This window comes from Heteronotia binoei, chromosome 12 (assembly GCF_032191835.1).
Source record: "Heteronotia binoei isolate CCM8104 ecotype False Entrance Well chromosome 12, APGP_CSIRO_Hbin_v1, whole genome shotgun sequence".
Lineage (NCBI taxonomy): Eukaryota > Metazoa > Chordata > Lepidosauria > Squamata > Gekkonidae > Heteronotia > Heteronotia binoei.
In genome coordinates this window covers 63,133,591-63,155,550 of record NC_083234.1, presented here as the reverse complement: position 1 = coordinate 63,155,550, position 21,960 = coordinate 63,133,591, and the positions used below count along the sequence as shown (strand labels likewise).

Sequence of the window (21,960 nt, the reverse complement as noted above, 5' to 3'; positions counted from 1 at the left end):
TTCTCCCTCTTTCCTAGGCACTGAAAGGGTCCAAGAAGCTGAATCTTTCAGTTCACTCGGTCGGACGCATCCCTGGCGGTTACGTCACCAATCACATCTACACGTGGGTGGATCCCCAGGGCCGGAGTGTTTCCCCGCCTGTAGGCCTGCCCCAGCACCAGAGCAGTACCCTACGCAAGGATGCCGATAAGAGGAGCCACCTCCAACTGCTGCAAGAAGGCGATGAGAAGAAGGTGAGTGCAGCGGGTGGGCAGGAAATATGGCTCTGTTGTGCTGTCTACAAGAAATTGTTGGTTTGTAGTATAAGCTACCTGAGGTTGCCAGGTTCTCACCCACCCCCACCACTGGAAGGGGATAGGAGGAAGCAGGGGTGGAATTCTAGCAGGAGATCCTTTGCATATTAGGCCACACCTCCCTGATGTAGCCAATCCTCCAAGAGCTTACAAAAAGAGCCTTGTAAGCTCTTGGGAGGATTGGCTACAGCAGGAAGGTGTGGCCTAATATGCAAAGGAGCTCCTGCTAGAATTCCACTCCTGGGAGGAAGGGTTGCTAGATGCTGCTTGGGAAACTCCTGGAGATTTGGGGATGGAGCCTAGAGAGGACAGGAACCTCAGTGGGGCATGCAATGCCATCGAGTCCACCATCCAAAGCATCCATTTTCTCCAGGAGAACTGATCTCTGTGGTCTGAAGATAAGCTGTAATTCTGGGGGATTTTCAGGTCCCCCTGGAGGCTGGCATGCCCTGTATTGAATCTGCTAAGCCCACCTAAACGGACCTGCCTGCATGCTCAAGTTACCATCTGCATGCCTATAAAGATATCATTGGTAGTCTTTATTTGCTAGAACCAGGGCTTTTTTTTTTTGGTAGCAAGAATTCCTTTGCATATTAGGCTACACCCCCCTGATTCAGCCAATCCTCCAAGAGCTTACAATAGGCCCTGTAAGAAGAGCCCTGTAAGCTCTTGGAGGATTGACTGCATTAGGGGAGTGTAGCCCAATATGCAAAGGAGTTCCTGCTACAAAAAAAAAAAAAAAGCTCTGGCTATAACCAAACCACGTGAGGGTTGTTGATTCCTCCCCCCACTCCCAATGCTGGATTTGTTGTTGTTGTTGTTGTTGTTGCTGTTGCTGCCGCTGTTGCATGACCAAGTTTATTTGATGCTTTTATTGGTTGTGTGTGGATTTTTTTTATGTAAACTACGCTGAGGGTTAGCTCGGAGGGGGGAATTCAGGGGCTACGGTGCCATTTGAGATCTCACCCCTTGCTTTAGGTTTAAGGTGGACCTTGAGGTTGTTTCTCCAGGCCTCTGAGAGCTGGCTTTCTATTGCATTTTCCCCTCACTTTTCCATCAGGAGAACTTAGGGTGGCTCTTCTCTTTCATTTCATCTTCACAGCATTGCTGTGGGGTAGATGAGGCTGAGCATATGCCTGACCCAGGGTCACCCAGTGAGCTTCATGACTGCTTGGGGATGTGAACCTAGGTCTCCCCAGGCGTAGTCTGACACGCTAACCATTTCACAACACTATCTCACACTGTTTCATCTCCTCTTGGCTGAGAGGAAGGCTGCCTCTACAACAAATTATTTATTGACTGAATGGCATTGTGTGTAGAATAGCCAGGGGATCCTAAGATTGTCCGGCAGCCAGAAGTTCTAGCTCTTTTAGCGTTATGCATGACTAGGTGGTGAGCTAGCCTTTTTTTTAGGCAAGAGACATTTCAGAAGTAGTTTGCTGTTGTCTGCCCTTGTGTCACGAGTCAGAGGGCAGAAAGAAATAAGACTCGCTGTCCTGCCTTGGTCTGGTCACTTGTCACTGCTTTTAACATATGTGGCTGGTCATTCAGCACACCTGGGGTTCACTTGTGGTCTGTCATCACCCCAGCATGTTAACAGTTGGTGGAATTGGATGGAGAGAGGCAGTGCTGGTTGGCTTCCCAAATAGTTCTGCTTCACAGCTACCTTGCATGCTCGTGGAAATGACAAAATGATCTGTAAATATGCCAGTTTGGGTGTCATTGCTGTGTAAGGATTAGCAAATGATACCCATTTTGTGTCTTATAGTCATGTCCATTCCCCACTTTTCACTGTGGGCCTTGCGGATTCATTTCTACGTCAAAGGAATTTGTCAATGCACGGCGTAAACAGCATTTATACAAACAAAGCGCGTCCTTTTAATCTACAATGCAGAATTAACAACACGTAAATAACGTTGCAAAACGCATGTTTCTGCCAGGAGGCAGGAAAAGGACACAGAACTAATGAATCATGAATGCAGAAGGGAAATGCCAAACAGGGGGAAAAAATGGATTTGGGGTGTCAAAACCACAAGGACGAACCATTTGCAATCTATATGCAGAAGGACGGTCTGAGGCCCATTTGAAATCCCTTGCATTAAATATGCATGGTTTCCCTGGGGCTGTGGGCTGCATCCTTGACCAATCCCCACCCCCACCCCGCCCCGCCTACCAACAGCAGCTCTCCTCCTGCTGAAAATCCTCAAAAGAACTGGGCAACGATGCAGGGGGCATGGCGGGGATTCTTAGAGTACTCTGAAGCCTCAGCGATGCCTGCAAGATGTCTCTGTCTGATCTTGTTGAGAAAAAGACCCTTTTCTTTTGCTTTCAGCTCTTCCAGCTCTTGAAATATTAAAAGCATCAAAGTATTGCTGAAGAACGTAGCTTGTATTCCTTTGTATTCCTTTGTTGCCAATACGATCCTTGTTCTCTGTAGAGCAGATTTCCTAGAAAGATGGCTAGGGGTCTCCCCCCGCTCCTTTTGATGTGTAACTTCATCCATGTTTCATTAAAGTGAGTCGAATGTGAGAAGCTGCAAAAGAGCCCTGTAGTGCTGTGAAGAAATGCATTTTTTCTTTGGAAGCTGTGGGGGGAAGTCAGATTTTCCAGACTGACAGCCCACCTTCATACAAATGCTAATCAGTATAGACCAGGGGTGGCCAAATTTGCTTAAGGTAAGAGCCACATAGAGTAAATGTCAGATGTTTGAGAGCCACAAAACATGAATGTCAGATGTTGGAGAGCAGGAAGGAAGATGGAGAGAGGTGGCAAGAAAACTGGCTGGTTTGGCTTGGAGAAATGATTAAAAGAGACAAAGGCCTTCTCCAAGCCAGCCGATGGGGCAGTGGGGGCTCAAAGAGCCACACAGTGGCTGATTACATACTGGCACTTTGGGTCAACTCAGAGATGCCTCTGAAGATGACCCAAAAAAACCCATCCAGACGGCAACACCTGCTGCCAGCCCCTGTCCCGCACTTACCCCGTCCTCAAGGATGCTCCAGCCGCCTCAAAAAGGCACCACTTGGAAAGCGGTCCCCTTTTGCTGGGGTGGCTCCGAGGCAGCGCCCAGCCATCTAGAAGGCTGTAGGGCTCCTTACGAGCACCCAGGGAGCTGCGAGCAGGACACGTGAGTGTTCCAGACGCTCCTCGGCCACCCAAGGCCCACCCCTTCTTCCAGCGCCATCCGGAAGCTCTGGGGTGCTCTCCTTCTGACCAGCTTTCCTTGGGGCAGCCGCAAGCCGCCCCAAACCAGCCATCTGGCTTCAGCCATCATGTGTGAAAGAGCCACATGTAGCTCCTGAGCCACAGTTTGGCCACCCCTGGTATAGGCAACGGGATGATCAGGCTCCTTCCCACCCCCTTCAAGCAGGGAACAAACTTCTGAAGGTTTCAGGAAAAGGTTCTTTGTTGACCCAGCCTGACCTGGTCAGTAGATGGAGAAACAGACATGATTTAAAAAACTCCTTGCAGCCAGGAGGAGCTCTCTTTTGGATGCAGAGGGGATTAGAGCAGGCAGAACTTTTAACTGAAGTCTGGAGGAGTCAAATTAGCTATGCAGTTCATCCCCAAAGCGCATCCTCCAGGCAATATCCCTAAATCTCCAGACATTTCACAAGGCAGGGTTTTGGACAGGGTCTTCCCCAACATCTGTGGCTGGAGAGCCTTTCACTGGAGATGTTGGGGGTTAGGAGCAATACTGCCTACAAGCATAGGCAGCTTCAAGAGGGGATTGGATAAGCATATGGAGTAGAGGTCCATCAGTGGCTATTAGCCACAGCTTATCCTTGGAAGTCTCTGTCTGGGGCAGTGATGCTCTGTATTCTCGGTGCTTAGGGGGCACAGTGGGAGGGCTTCTAGTGTCCTGGCCCCACTGGTGGACCTCCTGATGGCAGTTGGGGGTTTTGGCCACTGTGTGACACAGAATGTTGGACTGGATGGGACATTGGACTGGATGGGACCCAACATGGCTTCTGTTATGTTCTCCTTCTAAGCTGTGGAGTCTTGTGAGCAAAGATTCTACTTCCTGAGTTACTGACATTGAAGCTGTGAGCTACTGCATGAATTAATTTGCTCTGGGGCCGTTTTCCCTGAGCTAAGACAAAAATGTGTGAACCGGAGGCTAACATACTGTGAGCTAGTTCACACTAACTCAGCTTAGAGGGAACACGGGTTAGGAGTGCAATCCTGAACAGATTGGCAGAGTGTGTAGTTCTGTTTAGGATTGCACTGTGAGCCGAGGGTTTTCTATATGCAAAGCGTTGAGATGGATCTCAGTCAGCGTTCCCTCTAAGCTGAGTTAGTGTGAGCTAGCTCACAATTTTTTAGCCTCCAGCTCACACATTTTTGTCCCAGCTCAGGAAAAATGGCCCCAGAGCAAACTAATGTATGCAGTAGCTCACAACTTTAATGCCAGTAGCTCACAAAGTAGATTTTTTACTCACAAGACTCCACAGCTTAGAGGGAACATTGGTCTCAGTCTGTATAATTTAGTATTGTCCACTCTGACCGGCAGCTGCTCTCCAAGGTCTCAGGCAAAGAAAGGTCTTCCCTACTACCTGACTGTCCGAGTTCCTTGAACTGGAAGCACCCGGGATTGAACCAGGGACCTTCTGCACATAAAGCAGGTGTTTTTGCCACGCGGAGCCGCACAGCATTTTCTTTTCTCAGTTTTTGGCACCCGGAATATCAATCCTGCCTTAAGGATGAATGGGATTCGATTGGGACTTAGATCATTTCATCCTCCCCTTTCAAATCTCCGTCAATTCGAGATGCTTCCCTCCTCTTCATAACATTACAGTCGGGAGCTACTTCTCATTGATTTGTTTGCTTTTATTGGCTTGGTAAATCCTGAGGTAAGGCTTTATAAATGTCAGTAATATTTTCTTCCGTTGCCTTCGAATTGTACGGCTGAAGAAGCAACAGGGCTTTCGGATTCTGCCAGGGAAATGGTCCTGTTTGCCTGAGTCATTCTGGAAACAGAGCAGAGGCAACTCAAAGATGAGCAACACGTTTGTGTGTCTCAAGTGGCTAGTCGTGATGGTCTGCAGGGGAAGAGCAAGACCAACAGGATTTCCAGGGTATGAGCCTTTGAGAGCCAAAGATCTCCTTGGTGGAATGGTTAAGAGCAGTGGACTCTAATCTGGAGAAACGGGTTCAATGCCCTCCTCCTCCCCCCATGCAGCCGGCTGGGTGACCTTGGGCCAGTCACGGTACTCTCCGAGGTCTCTCAGCCCCACCTCCCTTACAGGGTGTCTGTTGTGGGGAGAGGAAGGGAAGGCGATTGTAAGCTGCTCTGAGACTCCCAATGAAAGGCAGAGCATAAATCAGGCCTGTAGCCACAGAGGGGCCTGTGGAGGCACTGCTCCCTGACTTCCAGGCAGGGCCTCCCAACTCACAGGGGCCCCTCCAAGGTGCAACTGCTCCCCCCCCCCTCTTTTTGCATGGCTGAGGCAGTGAAGCAGTGGCAGCTGGAAGATCTGAGCAGGCCACAGTGCACTGCAGCAGCAAAAGCAGCAGGTGGAGAGGAGGGAGGCAGAGGAAGCCATGTGAAATGGTCCAGGGGAGGGCGGATGGAGCTGCTGGCTGAAAAGTGCCGGAATGGGGGAGAGGAAGGTGGAAGGAAACCCCCCTGCTTGCACACAAGGTGCAGTCCCTTCTTGACTTCAAAGTTTTAGGGTTGGCTGCCTCGAGTTGACCAATTGCAGAGCCTCCGGCTTTTGCCCCTACCCCAGAAAGCTTCTGAGAAGTGGCAAGCCCTGCAGTGGATGAGAAAGGGTGCCCTCTGACTTTTTAAAAAGCCCCTTGACTTTTAAAAACCTGGCTGCAGCCCTGGTATAAATCCAACTCTTCTTTTTCTTCCTTCATCCCTTCTGACAAAGGGAACTTTGACTCTCCAAAACTTATATCCTGGCAATCTAGTTTGCCACCAAGGCACTGCTGGACTTCAACCTTGACATTTATATCTGATGCAGCGTTCTCAAGAGTGAGAAATTAAAAACAAATTCCCTGCATATGGAAAATTAATGCGTTAGGTGAAGGGATGGGGACCTCCCAGAGAATGCTGTTTTTGGAAGGTGTCTGACATGCATGAATCGTTAGAAAAATCTGAAAGCAGCACTTCTGTTGCATCTCTCCCTTAAAAGTCAGGTTGTGCAGAGAACCGTCTTTAACAAGTCAAAAGGTCATGGATGACGTGCTGCTGCTCTATGTAGGGGTGAGACAAGTCCCTGCTTATCTGTATAGCTTCCTGGGTGTAATCTGAGGCCATTCACTCTCTCCCAGGATCGTTGCAAAGATAAAAGGAAGAAGGGGAAATCTACAAATGCCGGCTCCTTGAAGACAGCCAGTGGGGTGCAACAGTTAGAGCATCAGGCCAGGAGACCCAGGTTCAAATCCCCAGACTGCCAGGGATGCTGAGTGGGTGACCTGGAGCCAGTCATACTCTCTCAATTTAGCCTACCTCAGAGGGTTATTGTTAGGATAAAATGCAGAAGAAGAGGAAGATGTAAACCGCCTTAGAGAGCCAGTTTAGTATAGTGGTTAAGTGTGCGGACTCTTATCTAGGAAAAACAGGTTTCATTCTCCACTCCTCCATTTACAGCTGTTGGAATGGCCTTGGGTTAGCCATAGCTATCGCAGGAGATGTCCTTGAAAGGGCAGCTGCTGTGAGAGCCCTCTCAGCCCCACCTACCTCACAGGGTGCGTGTTGTGCAGGGAGAAGATATAGGAGATTATAAACCACTCTGAGTCTCTGATTCAGAGAGAAGGGCGGGGCATAAATCTGCAGTCTTCTTCTTCTTTGATTGGCAGAGAATGGAGGGCAGAGTATAAATGAAGTAAATAAACAAAGTGTGGGATAAAAAGTGTGATAAGTACATAGAGCGATGTCATATAAGTTGCATCCAGTATTCCAGCAAACAGCTAGCCAGGCTATGAGTGTGATGGAACAAAGGGATTTGTGTTTTACTCTTTCCCATGCTTGAAGCAGTCATGGGTTGCGAGAGGGGAATAAACATGGGCACAGGGGGTGAGGCGCACACAGGACAGGATAGAGTTGCCAACTCCAGGCTGAAAAATTCCTGGAGATTTGAAGGAGGACCCTGGAGAGGGAGAGGTTCAGATGAGGAAGGACCTCAGAGGAGTATAATGCCTTAGAATCCATCCTCTAAAGCAGCCATATTCTCCTGAGGAAATGACCAGAGTAAATTGGAGGTCATGTGTAATTCTGGGAGATCTCCAGGCCCCACCTGGAAGCAAGCAGCCTTACAACAGATGGAGTCAGGAGATTTTGTACTACCTGCACACTTTAGCAATCTTTGGCCTATGGGTTTAATTAAATATGAAATAAAGGTTTTTATTTTGTTTTGTTTTAAAAGGCATTGTGTGTCATCAGCATTCAGAGCAAAGCAAACTTCTTGAAGAAAGCAAGAGTTTTCCTAGTCAAGGCAAACACCATGCTGGGAATTATTAGGAAGGGAATTGATAACAAATAAGCCAGTATCATAATGCCCCTGTATAAATCGATGGTGCGGTCTCATTTGGAATACTGTGTACAATTCTGGTCATCGCACCTCAAAAAGGATATTATAGCATTGGAAAAAGTCCAGAGAAGGGCAACTAGAATGATTAAAGGGCTGGAACACTTTCCCTATGAAGAAAGGTTAAAACGCTTGGGGCTCTTTAGCTTGGAGAAACGTCGACTGCAGGGTGACATGATAGAGGTTTACAAGATTATGCATGGGATGGAGAAAGTAGAGAAAGAAGTACTTTTCTCCCTTTCTCACAATACAAGAACTCGTGGGTATTCAATGAAATTGCTGAGCAGTAGGGTTAGAACGGATAAAAGAAAGTACTTCTTTACCCAAAGGGGGGTTAACTTGTGGAATTCACTGCCACAGGACGTGGTGGCGGCTACAAGCATAGCCAGCTTCAAGAGGGGTTTGGATAAAAATATGGAACAGAGATCCATCAGTGGCTATTAGCCACAGCGTATTATTGGAATTGCCTGGGGCAGTGATGCTCTGTATTCTTGGTGCTTGGGGGGGTGGCAAAGGGGAAGGACTTCTAGCCCCACTTGTGAACCTCTTTTTTTTTTTTTTGCCACTGTGTGACACAGAGTGTTGGACTGGATGGGCCATTGGCCAGATCCAACATGGCTTCTCTTATGTTCTTATGTTCAAGCTGTTTGACATAGAGGGAGCTCACTGATGCGTTTTGCTTTGTTTTTTGCCACTATGTGACAGAATGTTAGACTGGATGGGCCATTGGCCTGATCCAACATGGCTTCTCTTATGTTCACTGTTGTCACCAACCCAAGTGTTAGTGGCGAGTTATGGAGCACAGGCACGCAAACTCTGACTTAGGACATTTCTGGAGTTTGGTGGCAGTGCCTAGGGAAGGTAGGGTTTGCATGGATGAGATGCCATAGAATACTCTCCAAAGCTGCCATTTTCTTCAGGGGAATTCTTAGGATTGCCAAGTCCCCTCTTCATCACGGGGGAGGAGGGATTTGGAGGGCATTCCAGGGGATGTGATGACATCACCTTGAAGTGATATCATCACATCAGTGACATCATTGGCAATGCTCTGGTTCTGAGGCAAAACTCTGTGGAGAGGGGGTTGGCTTCAAACTCATAGAGTTTGCCTAAAAACCAGAGTGTCACCATGCAATGTCCCTGAAGTGATGATGCCACCTGGAAATGATGTCATCACATTAAGAACATTGCATGACAATGTCACTTTTGGGGGTGGGGTTTCCCCCAGCAGCCAGCTAGCCAGTGGCAAGCCAAAGTCCCCCAAAGCAGGTGAACCCCCACTGAGACCTGCTTTCTGGCAACCCTAGGAACTGATCTCTGTAGTCTGGAGATCAACTGTAATTCCTGGAAATCTCCAGGCCCCACCTGGAGGTTCAACAAAAAGGAGGGACTTTATTCAGGAATTCAGTTGGACACTTTTTGGGTAGGAGGAAACTGTGCAGTGGGAACAATGTTTTTGTGTCCTTGGATGTGTGGGACTTAACAAGAAATAAAGCTGTTTCTTCCTGTTCCCCATCAATTCTGTTCCATTCCTCTTTCCTTTCTTTCTGTGGATTTCCTTCCTTCCTTCCTTCCTTCCTTCCTTCCTTCCTTCCTTCCTTCCTTCCTTCCTTCCTTCCTTCCTTCCTTCCTTCCTTCCTTCCTTCCTTCCTTTCTTCCTTCCTTCCTTCCTCTTCCAGCATATGCATTTGCAAAATAGTGTTTGTATGTCCTTGTGGTGGGGATAGAAAAGCTTAGTACAAGCTCTGGTGTCTGTGGGTGCATAAAATGTTAGGTTGTTATGACAGATGGATTTTCTTATTGCCCTTCAGAGCACAAATCCAACAAACTTGCCTTGGTTTGAATGTGAAGCCCTGAGAGTGCTGTACTAGGCTCTGCAAGGCCTGCGTTCAAATCCCCACTTTGTCACAAAAGCATGCTGGGAGACGATGGGCCAGTCATGCTCGCTCAGCCTAATTGACTTCAGAGGGCTGCCATGAGGATAGAAATGAGGAAAAAAGAACAATGCATGCTGCCCAGGGATCCTTGGAGGATGGGCAAGATAAAAACACACTGGATGGAATTATTGCACAAGTTCTGCCTGTTGGTCTCCAAGTCCCCCTCTGCACCTTGTCCTGGTTTGTCCTGGAATTATCCTGTGCCTTTTTCTTCCTAACAAGCCCATTCAGCTCCGTTCCCTAATGGCCGTGTGACGTGCTCCTGGCTGACTCAATTTGGCCAGCTGAGGATGGCAGAACCCTGGGGAGCACTTCTGATGTCTAATCAGTTTTTGCATATGTAGTGGGATCTCTCCCCCCCCTTCCTTTTTATTTTCTTCCTTTGGTTTTTAATCAGAGCAAAGCATCTGGAGTGAACAATGGCTTCAGGAATGAGTTTTTTGAAAGAGAAAACAGGAGTCTGAGTTCCAGCTGAGGGGCAAGGGAATGTCAGACAAAAGGAGCAAAAAGGGAACGAAGAGTTGTATATTTACTGAACTGCCGGAATCGTACATGGTGGGACTCAAAGACTCCCTTCCCCTTAAGTAAAGAAAACACTCTGTGTCACACAGTTGCCAGGTGCCCTCAGGAGGTCCACCAGTAAGGCCAGAACTCTAGAAGCCCTCACACTGTTGCTCCCCCAGGCACCAAGAATGCAGGGCATCACTGCCCCAGATGGAGAGTCCCATCTCTACCTTGTGGCTAATAGGCATAGATGGACCTCTGCTCCAGATGTTTGTCCAATCCCTTCTTTCTGAATCAGTCTCTGAGTGGCTTACAATCTCTTTTATCTTCTTCCACCACAACAGACATCCTGTGAGGTGGGTGGGGCTGAGTGAGTTCTCACAGAAGCTGCCCTTTCAAGGACAGCTCTGCAAAAGCTATGGCTGACCCAAGGCCATTCCAGCAACTGCAAGTGGAGGAGTGGGGAATCAAACCTAATTCTCCCAGAAAAGAGTCCACACACTTAACCACTACACCAAACTGGCTCTGGTGCTGGGAGGTACTCCCTGCTCTTTGGGTCCATGGTTATATTTACTCACTGTTGATGTTCCTGATAGGCAAATGAAATGAAAGCTATGCAGACATGTGCATGGCACTCTGTGGAAGATTTAGAAACAGAAAATAGAACAGTGAAGAATCAGTTTCACTTAAAAGGCAAGACCCATCAGTTTGAAACAATAAAATGGAGAAGAGAGATAGGAAAGAGGACATTTTCAGAGGCAAGCAAGTCCCCAAGATAGTGGGAGTTAATTTGACTGAGTACCAAGCAGTGATCCCTCTAAGCTGAGTTAGTATGAGCTCCCTCACCGTTTTTTAGCCTCCAGCTCATGCATTTTTGTCTTAGCTCAAGACGAATGGCCCCAGAGCAAACTAATTTATTCAGTAGTTCATAATTTTAATGCCAGTAGCTCACAAAGTAGAATTTTTTCTCACAAGACTCCACAACTTATAGTGAGCATTGGTGCCAAGCCAATGGGAGGCTTTCTATGATAAGAACATAACAAGAATAAGAGAAGCCATGCTGGATCAGGCCAGTGGGCCATCCAGCCCAGCACTCTGTATCACATAGTAGCCAAAAATCAGGTGCCATTAGGAGGTTCACCACCAGGGTCAGAACTCTAGAAGCCCTCCCACTGTTGCTCCCCCAGGCACCAAGAATGCAGAGCATCAGTGCCCCAGACAGAGAGTTCCATCTACACCTTGTGGCTAATAGGCACAGATGGACCTCTACTCCAGATGTTTATCCAATCCCTTCTTAAAATGTCAGAACACCATCTAGGGCTGCTGCTGAGTTTTATGGCCACTCCGGTTCAATTTGAAAGTTTCAGGTTTCTTTATGCGGTTTTCCCTCATTTGGGATAGAACTGCTGGTTTTCCTTGTTCCATCCACAGTGATGAAATCCGACAGGCAAATGGCCATTAAAATGGCACCTCTTTGAGGATCACTGGTGTGAACAACGGCATGAGAGAAACAAATGAGAAAATTACCAAAGTAAAAAAGCTGGATGAAAATAGTGTTTCCATCCATGCAGGGAATTAAAAGAAACACAATAAAACCATGCACATTTATGATTTTTAAGCGTGTAAGGTCTGGGTTGGAAAATACCAGGAGAGTGTGGGGGTGGAGCCTGGGGAGGGCAGGGTTTGAGGAATGGAGGGGTTTCCATTGGGGTATAATCCCATAGAATCCACCCTCCAAAGCAGCCATTTTCTCCAAGTAAACTAATCTCTGTTGCCTGAAAATCAATTGAAATCCCATGAGATCTCCAACCACTGCTTGGAGGTTGACAGCCCTAATTATTTTATTTAATCCACATTACTTAGTCCACATTCTTCACTGGGACTCATGACAGATTATGCAACTGAACCGTGAAATTGAAACTAGATTTAAAAAAAAATGGATTACAGTGCAATTGAAACTGGATTACAACACAGAGAAACAATGCACTAAAAGCAATATAACACATACTATAAACAATGCAATGAAAATTGACTAAAAATTTACAGACATTTCTACATTACTGGGTAGGGGGCCTTGCCAGTGATGCAGTGATGTCGCCAATGATGGAGTGATGTCACCAGTGATGCACTATGCCCAAAAGTGACATCAGCATGTCTCTAGGGGTAGCATTCTGCAATAGCTTTATGGTTTTACCATAGAGGTCTTGCAGAATACTAGAGTGCCCCATGTCACTTCTGGTTTAATCTGGAAGTAACATGGGCACACTGAGGAGTCACTGGGATTCCAGGCCTTTCCTCTCCCTGCTCCCCTAATCCTCCTACCAAAGCCACTGGCAGGTACCAAACATAATTACCAGGAGGCCTCCGCTACCACTATATCGAGAGGTCTGGAAATCCTAATACTTAGCTAGACTGACCAATGGTCAGACTTGGTTATAAATTAGCTTTGTTTGTCTAATGTAAAGATGTAAAGCAACTCATTCCCCGCTGTCTCCAGTAAAAAGAACTAAGCAGGCAAGGAAAGACCTGCTTAAGACAAGCTGGCTGTCCAGTGGAGACAAGCTGACTGTCCAATGGAGACAAACTGGCTGTCCAGATTAAACATTCTCCATGAAGTCATATACCAGGAACATCACCACATTACTGGAAAATAAGCATCACTTGTTATTGTGAACCAGTCTTTAAAACAGGCCCCCCCCCCACACACACACACCCTACCTTTTTACCTTTTTTATTATATGCGAAACTGCTTGCAATCATTTTCAAGCATGTGGTTGAGTGGAGGAAAATACATACCATGATCATCATTTGAAAAACTAGGACACTTTTGCATTGCACGTTCTTTCAATAAATTTCTCAACAGTGTTAGTTGGTTAATCCATATGCATATGCACACTCAAAGCTGAATATCTTAGTGGTACAATTCAAGGTCAGAATGTCTGACGGGGGTGTTCAGACCTCTTTGTCGACTCTTAGCCACCAGAAAGGGATGGGACAGGGCGAGGTTGCCAGATAAGTTGGGAAGCTCCTGGAGATTTGGGGATGGATTCTAGGGGGGACAGGGACCTCAGTGGGGTACAATGCCATAGAGTCCACCCTCTAAAGTATCAATTTTCTCCAGGAAAAATGACAACTGTAGTAGGGATGGGCATGGAATTTTGGCCAGTTTGTGGTTCACAAAGTGAAACTTGTGCCAGGTCAACCAACATGAACTTTCTACGAACTTTCAAGCTGCTCATGGAGGTTCGTACCTGTTTCTGAACAGAATCTTTGCCAGACAGACTGTCTCTGCTCAATCTAAATATTTACCAGACTTCAAAGCAAAGGGGGGTAAGAACTTGGAGAACACGCAGAGGAGCATCCAGGGGAGGTCCCCTGTGACTTTGATGAATCTGGCTTGCACAGCATCCATTCTATACACTCCTGAACCTCCTGAACCTGCGCCTGTCAAAATGACGTATGAAGGTTCATACGTGTTTAAGGGCATCCTTTCCTTTCCTCACCTTACCTTACCTCCCCGTGCTGACCAACTATTCGAACTGCTAGATATCAGGCCTACAGCTATGACACCTATGATATTTATATCTTAATTTATAAAACGCGCTGTATCATCCATGCTGCATATTTTGATTGTTCATTGATTATTTTATGGTTTTATTGTTGGATTTTACTGTTTTACAGTTTTATCATGCTTGTAATGTGCCCTGAGCCCATTATGGGGAAGGGCGGACTATAAATCTAAAATAAAATAAATAAAAATAAAAATAGATCCTGTAAAGTCAGAGATACCAAACTGGCAAGGCATTTCCAGTTGACTCTGGGGAAATACACTTTCCTGGGGCACCTTATTTTGGGGACTATAACTCAGACCCCATAAATCCAATCCTTACCAATCTTGGAGGATATGTAGAGCAGAGTCAGCTGGAGATGCCCCATGATTTTGGTTTCTCTAGCACATCAGAGGGCTGTTCTACTGTGTCATTAACCTCACAAACCAAAGTGGTTCATTTGGCCCCTAAACATTCATGATGGTTCGTGGTTCACGAACCAGGCATGCTATAAACCACAAACCCAAATCACATTGTCCTGATTCGTGCCCATCCCTGTCTGGAGATGACCTGTAATTTCCCAGGATGCACATGGAGGCTGGCATCTCTTCAAATACATGACCCGTTTTCTCTACAGTGGCCCCCACATGGTGGAACCAGCTGCCGGAAGAGGTGAGGGCCCTGCGGGATCTTACTCAGTTCCGCAGGGCCTGTAAGACAACCCTCTTCCGGTTAGCCTATGCCTGACTAGATAAAGGTAGCTTATCAGATTTCAGTGAAATATACTGTATAGTTTAATGTTAAGATTTTAAGGTTTTTTAGATTTTTAAATGCTTTGACTTTTTAAATGTAATAATTCTGCACTTTGTTTTATTGTTTATCATTTGCTGTGAGCTGCCCTGAGCCATTTTATGGGAAGGGCGGGATATAAGTTATAGAATAAATAAATAAATAAATAAATAAATTTACCAAGGAGGTCACTTGCCAGACAAGGGCTTTACATTCAACAGCATTACATGGAATTAGAGGACACTTATCATTGTGTAGCTAATAGAAATAAAAGGATTATAAAAATGTAATTAGGACATATTATCCCCCCGCCTTCTGAAGGCGTGGGGGGGGCAGGTCTCTGCCTAAATCCATGTCACTCTAAGGGCCAAATTAAATGTGACAGGAGGAATCCTCATGTATTTATTAATGTGTTTACCCCCTTCATGTCTAAAGTAAGTGGGACCAGTGTTGGGTATTTTTACTGAAAACAGAGCACAGAGAGCTGCTCCCTTCCCCTGCCCTGTCTACCTGGGTGCTACATCTCTCTGTTCTCCATTGCTGTTCTCCCTACCAGAAATGAGTCGAGGAATAAGAAAAATGCTGGAAGAAGCAGAGCCCAATGAAGAAAGGTGCAAAGAGGAGCAGGGTTTAAATTCCCTCCCTGCATCCGCTGTTTTCATGACAAAATAGATTCCCCAGTCCCATTTTAAACACATTTCCTTGACTTGGTATGGAGCTTTCGTTTTTCAAATTACTTCTGATGCGTTACTAAGTTGCCGTCACTGCAAGACCCTTGCAAAGTAGGCCAGTATTAGTGTTTGCTGCTGGGGCCATTATCTCATGGGTTTGCAGCACCGCCAGATTTAATTAGAGACCTCCGAGGTCACAGCTCATTCTCTTAATTGCTATGCCACATGGTTCCTCCCCATGAAGACTTATCTGACCATAAGGCAGCATTTAGTTTGGTGAATGAATACATAAGTCTCCATTTAGCCACTGGAAGACAAGCTCTTCCCTCTTTTCTCTATTACTTTATTGTGACATGTAGAGGACTGAGATCAACTTCTTTAATACTTCAGGTCGGGAGAAGAGGTGGCATGCTATAGCCTGATCTCATCAGATCTCAGAAGCAAAGCAGAGTCAGTACTTGGAAGGGAGACCACCAAGGAAATGTCTGCAGAGGAAGGCAATGGTGAACCAGCTCTGCTTCTCACTTGCCTTGAAAGTCCCTTGCTCGGGGCCACCATAAGTCAGCTTTATCTTGACAGCACTTCATACCCACAATGTTTCAAGTCAACTGTCTGGTTCGCTTCCTGCTTTAACACAAGATTCATATGCACAAGTTTGTTTCTTTTTCTTCCTCCCCCAGTTAACACGTCAGCTCTAGGCTTCATTTTGAGCAGGAGCTCACAGGTGTGAAGCTCCAGAACTTCTAAATTTTATTGTGCTCTTTCTTTCTTACCCCCCCCCCCCAAAAAAAAATTGCTTCTGGGCTCCATTGTTCAAACTCCCTGTGAGAATTTTGCTTAATGCCAAACTTTCTTATATTTCCCTCCACAAAAAAATTGGGGAAAAAAACATATAAAGCAGACAGATGGAAATCATCACCATGCCACTGTGGCCACATAGGAGAAAGTCATTTAAAAAGTATGATGGGAGTAAGGTTTTATTATGAGAATTATAATTCAAGAAACATTTAAAGGTAGATGCTGAACTGACATACTTTAGTACGTCTTCCGGTGATGTCAGGGGTTTGTGGCATATGCCAATGAGTTGTGCTAATGAGCTCCAGCACTTCTTTTTCTACAAAATGACTCCTGGCCATCCCTTAAATGAAATTCTGTTCATAGTCTCCGTTTGGGCCGAACGCTTGCTGTTGCTTTGCTTTTAAGTTCTTCTAAGGAATCCCTTTTTTAAAACCTCCATTTCTGCCCCATTCTTCACCAAACGATTGATGAATGAGGAAAGAGAACTGGGGGGAAAAGATCAAAGAATGCAGCAGCCTGGGATGCTGGAAACCAGGCCCCCAGGTGCCTCCATCCTGGGCCATTCATGGCTGCCATTCTCTGATTTGTAGGTCACCTTCGTGAACCAGGCAATTCGCTGGCAATGAAGATGCTCATCTACTTGCGAGGCAGAGGAGAGAGAGAACCAGAGATGATGTTCAGTTTCTCATCGCAGCTGTTCCAACATGAGAATCCCCATTCAGATTTTGTTTGTGAGAATCAGATCCTCAGATCTTTATTTTTGTAGCCTCCCCCCCCCACACACACACACACCTTTCCTTGCCCTGAATGTTTCGTGTTAAAATTTGTTTTGGTTTTTTTAAAAAAAACTACATATCAATAAATTGGTAAATAAATTGGTAAATATAATATAGTTTACAAATAAGTGGTTGTATTGAATAAATGCATACATATAAATGGCTTATAAAAACTGCACACCATTAATCTTCGGTATAAATGAACCTTCAGAATGACAGCAGAAAGTGGAGAGCCATTTATACCAAAATATAAACAAATACTCTGGTGGGACTCTGTTTCCTAATTACCGTCAACCTGTGCACTCCCCCATCAGGCACATACATTCCATAATGTAGTATAGCCAGGGCTTTTTTTGTTGCAGGAACTCCTTTGGCGATTAGGCCACACATCCCTGATTTAGCCAATCCTCCTGGAGCTCACAGTAGGCCCTGTACTAAGAGCCCTGTAAGCTCTTGGAGGATTGGCTACTGCAAGGGGTGTGGCCTAATATGCAAAGGAATTCCTCTACAAAAAAAGCAGAGTATAACCAGGCCTCGGATTCAGTAGGAGCTCACAGGAGCGCAGCTCCTGAACCTTTCTGAGGGTTCTCCCACCTCCTTCCCACCTTGCCCATTGAATAGTAGGTTCAGCTGCATAACAATCCCTGGATGAGCTCCACCACCTATTTTTCTACAAAACAACCCCTGAGTATAAGTAAGTATTTAACTGCAACTTTTTGTTACCAGAGCACCTCTGAGCATGTTTGGTTGTCTCCCCCCACCCCTGTTTGAACATTATCTATTGTGACATATTTTAAAATATATCCCGGATCCCTGGACTGGATGTGGGTCGACAGCGGGCCAGCCCAGTGAGCAAGAGACAAAGACAAAAGTTTGCACTTTGTTCTGCTTTATTCAGCTAAATGCCAAGATAACCAATTGCTCAAAGCATATCTCAAACAGTGAGGGGAAGGGCTTTCCTCTCTGCCTCCCACTCTGACCTCAGCATGAGGCAGAGCAGCTCAGGCATCAGAGAGAGATGGTCCAGGTATCTGGAGAAGGGCAAAGGGGCTGTGGCATAAGGGGAGCAAAACCATCTCCACCCCCCACCCCCAATATGACCATCTTGTTCTTTTTCCTCATGGCTGACATGGTAATGGTTTAACTCGTAGGCAGTCAATGAAATTGCTGAGCACTCGGGTTAGAACAAATAAAAGGAAGTACTTCTTCACCCAAAGGGCGATTAACATATGGAATTCACTGCCACATGAAGTGGTGGCAGCTACAAGCATAGACGGCTTCAGGAGGGGATTGGATAAACATAAGGAGCAGAGGTCCATCAGTGGCTATTAGCCACAGCTCATTTTTGGAAGTCTCTGTGTGGAGCATGTGATGATCCTTATTCTTGATACTTGGGGGGCAGCAGTGGGAGTGCTTCTAGTGTTCTGGCCCCATTGGTGGGCCTCCAATAATTGAGTTCTTTGGCCACTTGGGGGGCGGGGGCGGGTTTGGCCACTGTGTGACAGAGTGTTGGACTGGATGGCCTGATTCAACATGGCTTCTCATGTTCTTATGATTTTATGTTCTCCTCTCTGTGGCCAACTTCTTCACCTCTAGGCAGCTGCCCGAGAGCTGGGATGTGAGCATCTTGGTCCTGAGATTCATGTGATCCTGAACAGTCTATCCTGTGCTTGCTTTAATGCTCTCAGACAAGCCACATTACCGAAGTTGCCACATCACTGAGTCAAACCCTTGGTCCATTTAGCTTGGCATTGCCTTTTCTAACTGGCAAGACCTCATTATGACTGAAGTCAGAGAAAGATCTTTTCCAAGGCCTGCAACTGAAGATCCTTTAACTGCCTGTGACCTTCTGCATGCAAAACATGTGCTCTACCATGGCTTCTCCTGTTCCGAAGCTAAGTTAGACTGAATTCAGGCCACTGGCCTATCGATCTCAGTTTGCTCTGACAGGAGCTATCGAAGCTCTTAGGCAAAAGAAGGTCTTTCTTGACTCGCGCTGCCAGAGATGCTGTGCTTGAGATATCTGGGAATGAAAAGCAAATGCTCAATTGCTGAGCCATTGCCCCAGCCTGTGAATTAGCCTTTTATATCATTCTCATTAATTAAGGGTGCCAGCTTCCAGGAAGGGCCTGGAGACCTCCCAGAATTATAACTGACCTCCAGATACAAAGATCACTTCCCTAAGAGAAAGTGTGGCTTTGGATAATGAATATGGCATTACAGCCTGCTGAAGTCCCTCCCCTCCCCAAATCTCCAGGAATTTCCCAACCTGGAACTGGCAGCCCCATTTGGTGGAATTGGCAGCCAGTTTTGTGTAGTGGTTAAGTGTGCAGACTCTTATCTGGGAGAAGTGGGTTTGATTCCCCACTCCTCCACTTGCAACTGCTGGAATGGCCTTGGGTCAGCCATAGCTCTCACAGAGGTTGTCCTTGAAAGGGCAGCTGCTGCAAGAGCTCTCTCAGCCCCACCCACCTCACAGGGTGTCTGTTGTGGGGGAAGAAGATAAAGGAGATTGTGAGCAACTCTGAGATTCTGAGATTTGGAGTGGAGGGTGGGATATAAATCCAATATCATCATTCATTCATTACACTATGAACACATGCCTTATATGAAGTCAGAACTTTGATGCATCCTGTTCTGTCTACGGTAACTGGCAGCCACTTTCTGTGGGCAGAGGAAGGTCTTTCTCAGCATTCAGATGCTCTTCAAGGTCCAGAGAGACCCAAGCCACTTCCAGTTCTCATAGCTCATAATAAAAACAAAAAATCGCAACACATGAAAACAAAACAAAGCCCTCCTCAAATACAGTGAGACATAATTTGCGTTTTCTTTATTTAAATGGATATGTTTGGCACATGGCAGTCCAATAAGCATGCACAGAAAAACAAATTGTGAATCTTATCAAAATGCCAAGAAATCAGAGCCCGGGGCCAAATTGCCTTCCTGGTCCTTCCTTTCTGATTGGCCCTGTCAACTAGGGTTGCTAGGTGTTTGTTGGAAAATACCTGAAGACTTTGGGGGTGGATCTAGGAGAAGGCGGGGTTTGGCGAGGGGAGGGGCCTCAGCATGGTCCAGTGCCATAGAGTCCACCCTCCAAAGCAGCCATTTTCTCCAGGGGAGTGGATCTCTGCCAGCTGGAGAGCAGCTGTAAATGGGGGAGATCTCCAGGCCCTACGTGGAGGCTGGCAACCCTATAGCAGCTGATACCTCAGAGCCATAAAGTTCACAGAGGCCAAGGGGCTTAGAAGGCAACACCTCTGCTTAGCATTGCACCAGAGAAAGATACAGTTGAACTGAAAGAGCAAGAGACTGCATGTGCACCAATGCTGGAATTAATTTTAGAAATGGTCTTAGCTTAGTCAAAATGGAACAAGGGAGAAACGAAAGACTGCACAGAGCAGCATTCTAGAACAATAAGGGAATACTGACATCCGTTCTCTCCTTTATCTATTGCCATCATGTCACAGCCAATTTATGGTGGCCTGTGTAGGTTTTGGAAGAGCCCCGTGGCGCAGAGTGGTAAAGCTGCAGTACTGCAGTCCTAAGCTCTGCTCACGACCTGAGTTCGATCCCGGCGGAAGCTGGGTTTGAGTAGCTGGCTGAAGGCTGACTCTGCCTTCCACCCTTCTGAGGTCGGTAAAATGAGTACCCAGCTTGCTGGGGTGGGGGAGTGTAGATGACTGGGGAAGGCAATGGCAAACCACCTCATAAAAAAGTCTGCTGTGAAAACGTGAAAGCAACGTCACCCCAGTGTCTGAAATGACTGGTGCTTGCACAGGGGACTACCTTTTTTTATTTAGGTTCTTAAAGCAAGAGACCAGCAGAAGTGGTTTCCCATTGCCTGCCTCTGTGTAGCAAACCTGGCCTTCCTTGGTGGTCTCCCATCCACCCTGCTCAGTTTATGAGATCTGATTAAATGGGGCTAGCCAGATCAGGGCTGAATGAAAAATAAAACCCTAGATATGGCATTAAAAGGCACTCCTAGAACAACCTCTCTGGAAAGGCACTGGGACGTTCCACGATGCTTCGCAGTCTACTTGTCTCTAAACTCCCTAATTAATTTGGGATTAATGTCCTTTTGTATCCAGCCTCCTAATAAAATATCTTCTCCATCTCTATAATTGCAAGCCTCCCGGAATGCCTTTCATAATTCTCCCATCTCTTTTTGCCCAGATAATTGGTCCCCAGCCTAAGCAGAAACAAATTCACTTGTGTAGTTATCGGATTCCTCAGAGTGTCTTGGCGGCTGTCTGCAGCCACAGTTTGTCAATAAGTCATACACCGTAGTATTTAAGTGGGATGTTTTTCTGCCTCGTCTGTCAGACGGAACTGTACTTAGGTGGAATTTTAATGGAAATCCGAGCATCTTTGGGTTTCCTCGCAAGAGCTTTTGGTATTACTTGGCTGGCAAATGCAATTAAAGCATTCAGCATTCTGGCGGGGGAATTACAGTCCCTGTGTGTTTGGCGGAGCGTTTGGAATTTTAGGTATCCCCAGGTTCATGCTGTAAAGAGAGGGATTTGTTGCTTTAATTACTCTCTTGAGATAAGCGAAAATTTACTCGCTTGTTCTCAGAGCCCGGATTCCGTCAAAATAAATGTTTGGGACTTAATATAAAGAGGAGGGAGCATGCATGACAGAAGTTGTATGAACAGCCTGAAAGAGTGAACAGAGAGCAAATATTCCCTTGCCCGCCCCCTCCTCTCACCAAACAGTAGGGATCAGTGAATATTCCTTATTTCCTTTCTTTTAAGATTCATTTGCATTTTGTTGTTAACGGCTTCTGTCCTCCACTTCTCACTGATGGCTTTGGAGATAAATTTGTATTGCTTGTGCATGTTGGAACTTTTTAAATGTGCAATACATATGATGTTTATATTTATAATAAAGTTGGATCCATCCAGCCTTTTTATCCAGTCCCACCTTTTTTCCTCCTGCTCCCATTGCATGCACAGGTCTCATAATCCCCAGTACATCCTTTCTGGTGATCATCAAAGGGGACTTAGGGGAGGGCTGTGGCTTAATGGTAGAGCATCTGCTTGGCATGCAGAAGGTCCCAGGTTCAATTCCCAGCTTCTCCAGTTATGCGGGCCAGGTAATAGATTATGT

At 46.2% G+C, this 21,960-nt stretch overlaps 1 protein-coding gene across 2 annotated transcripts in view; it reads left to right on the top strand.

Moving 5' to 3' along the window:
* WHRN (whirlin) overlaps nucleotides 1–21,960 on the top strand; it is a 183,763-nt gene that overhangs the window by 63,600 nt on the left and 98,203 nt on the right. For both annotated transcript variants that reach the window (XM_060251358.1, XM_060251357.1), the window contains exon 2: nucleotides 18–233. In XM_060251358.1, coding sequence (XP_060107341.1) covers nucleotides 18–233 — 216 coding nt within the window. The remainder of the gene's footprint in view (nucleotides 1–17; nucleotides 234–21,960) is intronic.